At 42.4% G+C, this 6,653-nt stretch overlaps 1 protein-coding gene across 1 annotated transcript; it reads right to left on the bottom strand.

The window, feature by feature from the left end:
• Positions 1 to 1,788: 1,788 nt before the first annotated feature.
• RTL4 (retrotransposon Gag like 4) lies at positions 1,789 to 5,707 on the bottom strand. The gene has a single exon (XM_044764231.2). The coding sequence runs from the start codon at positions 5,459 to 5,461 to the stop codon at positions 4,547 to 4,549; it is 915 nt and encodes a 304-aa protein (XP_044620166.2). The 5' UTR covers positions 5,462 to 5,707; the 3' UTR covers positions 1,789 to 4,546.
• Positions 5,708 to 6,653: the final 946 nt, after the last annotated feature.

The raw sequence follows: 6,653 nt of genomic DNA, 5'->3' as shown, positions 1-6,653 counted from the left end.
AAAAGACTCAATAGCTTTGAATGAAGAGCTACAGAAATATGAAGGCTTTGTGATAGCCAGAAGCATTTGTTAAATCCTGACTCAATAAGCAAGAGCCCACCCAATCAGATAATGCAGACACAGTGTATTTTTAGATGTGTCAAGGAATTTTCTCTAACTCATCAGAAACACAAATGAAATTTCAAAGTCCTGGAAGGCACTGATTTGTTCTGTGCTTCCTTTATAGACTGCGGTCCAGAACATGAGTTTCAACCAGTGCCTATGTAAATGCCAGTTCCTAGAGTGGCCTCTCTGTACTGAGTGGCTATGGGAGGTGTAATTCGGTCAGTTAGGCTAGTCAGGAGGGGTGTGACTTAGAATGTTTCCCTTCTCTATCAGAGATCAAGTGGCTCTGGAGTTAGAAAGATATTGGTTTCAACTCCTAGCCCTGCCATTTACTAGCTGTGTGACTTTAGGGCAGGTAAGTTAACTGCTCTGAACCTTCATTTCATCATCATTAAATTGAATTTATAACACCTACCACATAAAGCTGTGGTGAGCCTCAAATGTGAGAAATGGCTATTCAATCTTTTAGTAATATGAAGTTAAGTGAGTATCATTAGAAATTAAAGCACTCAGCACAGTGCTTGGCATAAAGTAGGCATTCACCAACTATTAGTTCCCTTTCTCTAGATACACACAAAGCCAGATTGTATGCCCAAAGGGATGAGTCTTCTATACATAGGGAAGACTAAAATTCTACATTGTCCTCCACTGGGTTACTATGAAGTGAATGTGGTTGGTGAAATACAGTCACAACTGTTTATCACTGAGCTGGACACATAAGAGAACCAGTGCCATGTAGGATATGTACTAGAAATCAATGAGCAGGAAGCAGATTCAAGTAGACCCAAGAATCAAAGCCAATACCAGGAAGCAACACAAATAATTTAGTTATAAATGCTCAAAGTTATAGTGGCAATCAATGACTGGGCAGCACGGTTTAGGTACCAAGATAGTTCTCCTGACTCTACTAAATGGTATAACTCACTTCTGGGACTTTTGCTTTTAAAATGTGGGCGGTGACACTTGCAAAAAGGTGACATTGAAAATCCATGGCACTATATTCCCTTGAAGGTTTTTCCATTCTCTTGGTAATGTGAGGCCTGAACCTTCATAGGGAGGCAATGAAACATGGCCACCAATGTAGAAGGCTTTATAGATGTGACACAAATGCCTAGAGCTCTCCCAAGGGCATGAGGTGTTAGATTTTGCCAAGATGCTGGTATATGCTAAATGCTCTGTTTTGTTTCAGAGATGACTACTGTGGTTATAGGCAAGATGGTGATGGATGTAAAAGATCATCCAGAGCCCAGAAAAGGGATGATAATTGTTTTACCATCATGGATAGAAGTGAGGGCAGTGACAGCATGGGTCCTATGTGTTGCCATCTGGACAGAACAGAGGTGATAAGAGTTAGGCCAATCATGCACTCCTCCCTCTTTAAAAGGTGTTTGTCAGTGGCTCATCTCTACAGCGATATGTTATGTCTTCATCCATGGCAGTATATTATGATGTTTAGACTGAACAATGTAGTATTATAAGAAGCAATTACTTATGGCGGGCACCATGGTGCTGAGTGTGAATGTGGGTAAGTACAGAAAGTGAAGACCACCAGTATTTAGGAATTTTATTACAGTTGTAGACAAATGAGAGAGATAAAGAGGGAGGCTGACTGACTGTTGAGGCAAGCATCTCAGGGAGGCCAATCTTCAGTGGACTTACTACGGTTCACACTGTGGTGCTGTCTTTGCATAGTGAGAATCTTATTTTTTTTTCCTGTGTGCTCAGAGCTAATTAGGATTTGAAGGACTGATGCTATTAAAACCCACGAAAAAACTTATGTGTAAGCCAAACATCAATTTATTCATTTATAATGAGAATTAATTGCCAAGTAGGGCAAAACACTCATGTCAGCTGGTTAGCAAATTTTCTCCCCTTAACAAAGTTTATATGGGAAAGTAATTACAATCAGATGACTTCTTAGAGCATGGAATCAGAGCAAAGAGAGTTAGATGACAATCTTTATGGCTAATGACACAAATTGGGATGGCCTGGTGCCTTCATCCCACTGTAGGTGGACCTGCCAAAGCATCTGCTGGTCAATGTCCCCTGTCTGAGTCTAGAGAGATTACTGATGCCCTATGGCTCTTTAATTACCCTCTTTTCTAGACTCCATGCAGATCGTTCTCTTGTTAACAATTTCTTCTTCAGACTCATCATAAGATGATTAAATTCTACCTTGCTGGGTGGCATTAATCATGTAGCAGATCTGCCTCCCTGAAACTACAAACTTGATTGGACCTGGGGGTTCCCCAAGCCTATGCAGTTGCAAACTTCATCTTTGAGTAGGTTACATCTCATCTGTTCTCTGTAGATTTTAATTAGCTTCACTCTCAGAGAATTTCACTTAGGTATAAATTCTGAGGACATATCCATGTAACTCTCCTTATGCTAAGTAATGAGTTCATTCTAGTTGAAGTGGATAGTGTCACAATAACAAAATTTTGAAGTGGTAAACAAAAAAATGGTTGCTAGCTAGTAGACAGTAAAGCATCATCCTAACATCCTATTCATATGCTCAGTCTGGCTGTATACTACAGAGAGTACAAGAAGTCCTTGATTGAGAATTCCTCAACAAGGGGTTTCTGAAAGTGGGAAGTGCACTGAAGTTCATAGCCCAGGATTAATAATCTGTTCTAAGAGGCTATGGAATCTTAAGATTTCTTGATGAAGAAGGTAATGTCACTGCTGAGGGAAGGACCAAACAGGAAATAAAATGGTACATCTTTGTGAGAAAGCACACAATGATAAATTCTGGTCCTAAGATAAGGAAAGATTGGTGATGAAGCCAACAGAATGCTCCTATCAGCATTCCAGGACTATACTGGGGTCAGCAAGGAAAGTGACTGGAGCAGGATACCTCCAGGTAATCTCAGAGTCACTTAAAGTTCAAATAGATCTCCTTGTTAGAGGATCTCATACAATCCCAGTACTCCAGTGGGAATTTCTTGGCACAACTGGAATATGTGCATGCATGTCTCCTTGTTGTGAGAGCATATGAAGTAAGATAGACATATAGCAAGCTGTTGATAAAGGAGAACTCTTATGAATGCAAATAAGGATTGGCACAGTGGTTAGCGAGGCACTGATGGGTGAAAAGATCTGTTTGTTTGCACTACAGGATGAGAGTAGTATGGTGTTAGCTGGGTTTAAGTATTGTCAAAGTTAGCCGAATTCTCCAGAAATAAAGCCAAAGTAAATGGCACTTCATATTATGAGAGGCCTTTATGGTTGCTAGGTAATATGGAATTACTGATTTTTCTTCAGGAGATCCATTATGGGGACATACATCAACACCAAGAAGCAGGGAACGGCGGACTGGAAATTCCCACCAAACACTGGCCATCACTGGATATCCTTAACATTTTAGGGAGTTGTGTCTTTTCAGCATGGCACTACTTTTGTTCAGAAGCATTAGGAATCCATTCACAGAGCTGATGTGTGCCAAGAGAACAACATGAGCAATCAAACCCCCACTTCTTGAGTTTTACGCACAGATGGTGTTGATGTATACGCCCTCGGATTTTTCAGACGGGATGGTTCAGAAACTTGTCTGCCATTAATTGCTCTTCAAGATCCTCAACTAGATGAGGGTCCCCAGAGGTGGTCCATGAGGGTAGGTGGTTCATAAAACATCCTGGAACCTAGAGTAGGGTGTTGGGGAAGAGAACAGTAATCTGGGATTGGTAGGGCTTAGCAAACAACATGTACCTGCCTGAAGAGATAGCCCTCAAAGAAATGTATCAACAGTTCCAAGCAGAGTTTTCAAAGGGCCATACCATCTGGTTTGTCATTAGGCAGGAGATCCAGTTTGTTGGGTAAGCAGAAGCCTTTAAATGGCAACAAAATGCATAGCTATGGAAGGGTGGCAGAGCTGTGTGTTCTATGCAGGTTAGTTTGTATTGAAGATGGACTCTAGCCAATAGGTGGAGCAGGATCCAGCCTCCAATAGGAAAATATTGGTAGGATATGGGAATGCAATTAGGACTTCAGTCAAGGGTTCGAAACCAACATGAAAATAGGAGACAGACCAGTGAGGATGAAGGTGAAAGGCTTAGGCATAATCTCAGGCGCAGAAGACTTAGGCCAACAAACTCAACCCAGATCTCATCCATTGGTGGGGATGGGGTTCCAAATGTACTGCCAGGGTTGTTTTTATTGGCTCAGACTGGGCAGAGTTTTGCCTGCAGGTTTTCAGTACTCTTGGGGAATTATTTCCAACTGCAGAAAGTGCCTGTGAGTTGTTTTCATCATCATTGGGTCAGGCTTGGTGATGGGTCACAAGATCTGGTTGTTTAAATTCCCAGAAGCACATAAGTTCATGACTTCTGTAAAGTGTTATCACAGTTCCCCAACTGTATTTTAATGTTAGTGCAGGATATAAATTAGTAAGGCTGGAGGTGAGAGGGATACAGGTTTACAAAGTGATCTGCCTAGGTTCCTTTTACTGGTGAGCTGGGTCATTTATCCTTGCTGGGGCTCGAGAACGTTTGGCAAGGCAATCTCTTGTGAAGTGACCAGACTGGCTGCAGTAGAGGCACAACTGAGTTTCTTGCTGGCGTGCTCGTTTGGCTGGGGTGAGAGGCAGCTGGCTCCCCCGCAGCTGTATAGGCTCTTCCTTGGGTGATAAACCTATGGGGCTGGAGAGGGCTTGGTGGTTGATCAAGGAAGCCAACATTGGGAGCTGGGGCTCTGACTGTAGGAGCTCTGGCCTGTCACTACGTTTCCTGTCCAACTGAATACACTGAGTGACCAGGTCTGGGAGGTTGTCCACCATATCTGTGCCACTTACTTCATCCTGGATGGGGTCAGCTAGTCCTTCTTGAAAGTGATCAGTCTGATTGGTTTCATTATAGCTCAGATTTTGAGCAAGGATCTGGAAAGTAGTAGCGTCCTGCTGAGAGTTGTCCCCTTTGTCTAGATTGTTCATTTTCTGTTTTGTGAGCTCACCAAATGACTGCTGGAACTCAAGAACAAAGTTCTCATATTGCTTCAGCAGAGTTCTCTTGTCAGGCCCAGATATGATCCCACAACTTTTCATCTGCTGATATAGGTAATCAAAAAAGAACTTGACTTGGGCATCATCTGCAGGATTGGGGATCTTGAGAGCTGTCAAGTAGGTAGTCACCTGAGCAAGAAACCCTGAGAGACTGGCAGGGTCATCACGAAACTGGGAGAGATGCTCAAGTGAGCAGGATACAGGCATCATCGAAGTAGCCAGGGAAGGCATGACTTGGCCCCTTATAGCAGGGTTCTCCTCAGTCAGATACTGCATTTGTGGCCGCAGAATCAGATTCTCTGCCTGAAGGGAGGAATGCTCTACCTGCAAGGCAGGTGGTGATTCTGTGTACTTCTCCATAATATCTTCTGGAACCAAGTGGGACTAAGTACAATTAATTGTGTACCAGTACTAGAGACCAATAGGCAGACAGTGAGTGTGCTCTGTGATCAGAGAGACACTGTTATGAGCAAATAGCCAAAGCTGTTAGCTATGAAGAACTCACAAGAAGATGCTGAGAGCTGAGTTGGAGAGATTGCAAAATCGTTGTCCACTACTCAGTTTTGCCTCTTCTTCGTGGAGAATTCCAATGCTCTGCACATTCAGAAGAAATAAATTACCTTAGGAGACATAGAGGATTTGGAATTAAGAAGATAAATACAAAAGCACAATAGATTTTTCTCCCCACTCCCTTTCCTTGTAACACAGGAGCAATTTGCCCTGAGACTAAGCCTTTGGTTCTAGAGCATCATTTTTGTCAGAGAATCAAAGAATTTTACAATCCAAAGTGATCTTAGAGATCATCCAGGCCAAATTCGTAATTTCACAGATGAGAAAACATAGATCCAGAGAGGTAAAAATGTTTGCCCAAGGTCATACAACTAGTTAATATTAGAGCTGGCATGCTCATCAAGACTGCTGTCCACAACAGCACTTCCTCCAGGACCACAAATGTGCTCACTTGCATATAATACTTGAGCATGATGACGTTTCGTGCCCCTTGCTACTCAAAATGTGATCTGGGAACAAGCAGCATCAGCATCACCAGGAAGGTTGTTAGAAATGCAGGCTCTCAGGTCCCACTCCAGACCTACTGTGTCAGTATTCCGCTTTAACAACATTTCCCAGGTGATTTGAATGTGCACTGAAGTTTGAGAAGCACTGCTCTAGAGAGCACTTAGCCTGAATTGGAATAATCACTGGTTGGACTTGACACTCAGTGCCCCAATTCTAGCCTCCAGATCCAGAGACCTGATTGCTATGGTGGTAGTTAATTCATTTTTCTGGCTTCCTAGTCCCTGTCTGAGGTCACATTTGGTTGTCAGGGAGATAAGACATCACAGGCAAGATGAAGACGTGAGGTTGAAAACCTAGCAAACAAGTACAGAATATTCTTAAAAGTGTAGAGATCAAAATGTTCAGTAGTCATCTCTGCATTGATAACAAGAATAAAGCAATCAGTAAAAGTTAAAAACAAACTCCAAACATATGGCATATCAGTTGAACTATTCTGTAGTGTAATTCCTCTCATTGCCCTTTCCTTGTGTAGCAT

The sequence above is a fragment of the Equus asinus genome, chromosome X (genome assembly GCF_041296235.1).
Source record: "Equus asinus isolate D_3611 breed Donkey chromosome X, EquAss-T2T_v2, whole genome shotgun sequence".
NCBI classification, from domain to species: Eukaryota; Metazoa; Chordata; class Mammalia; order Perissodactyla; family Equidae; genus Equus; species Equus asinus.
Note: the sequence above shows the minus strand (reverse complement) of the source record. Positions and strands in the feature narration are given on the sequence as shown.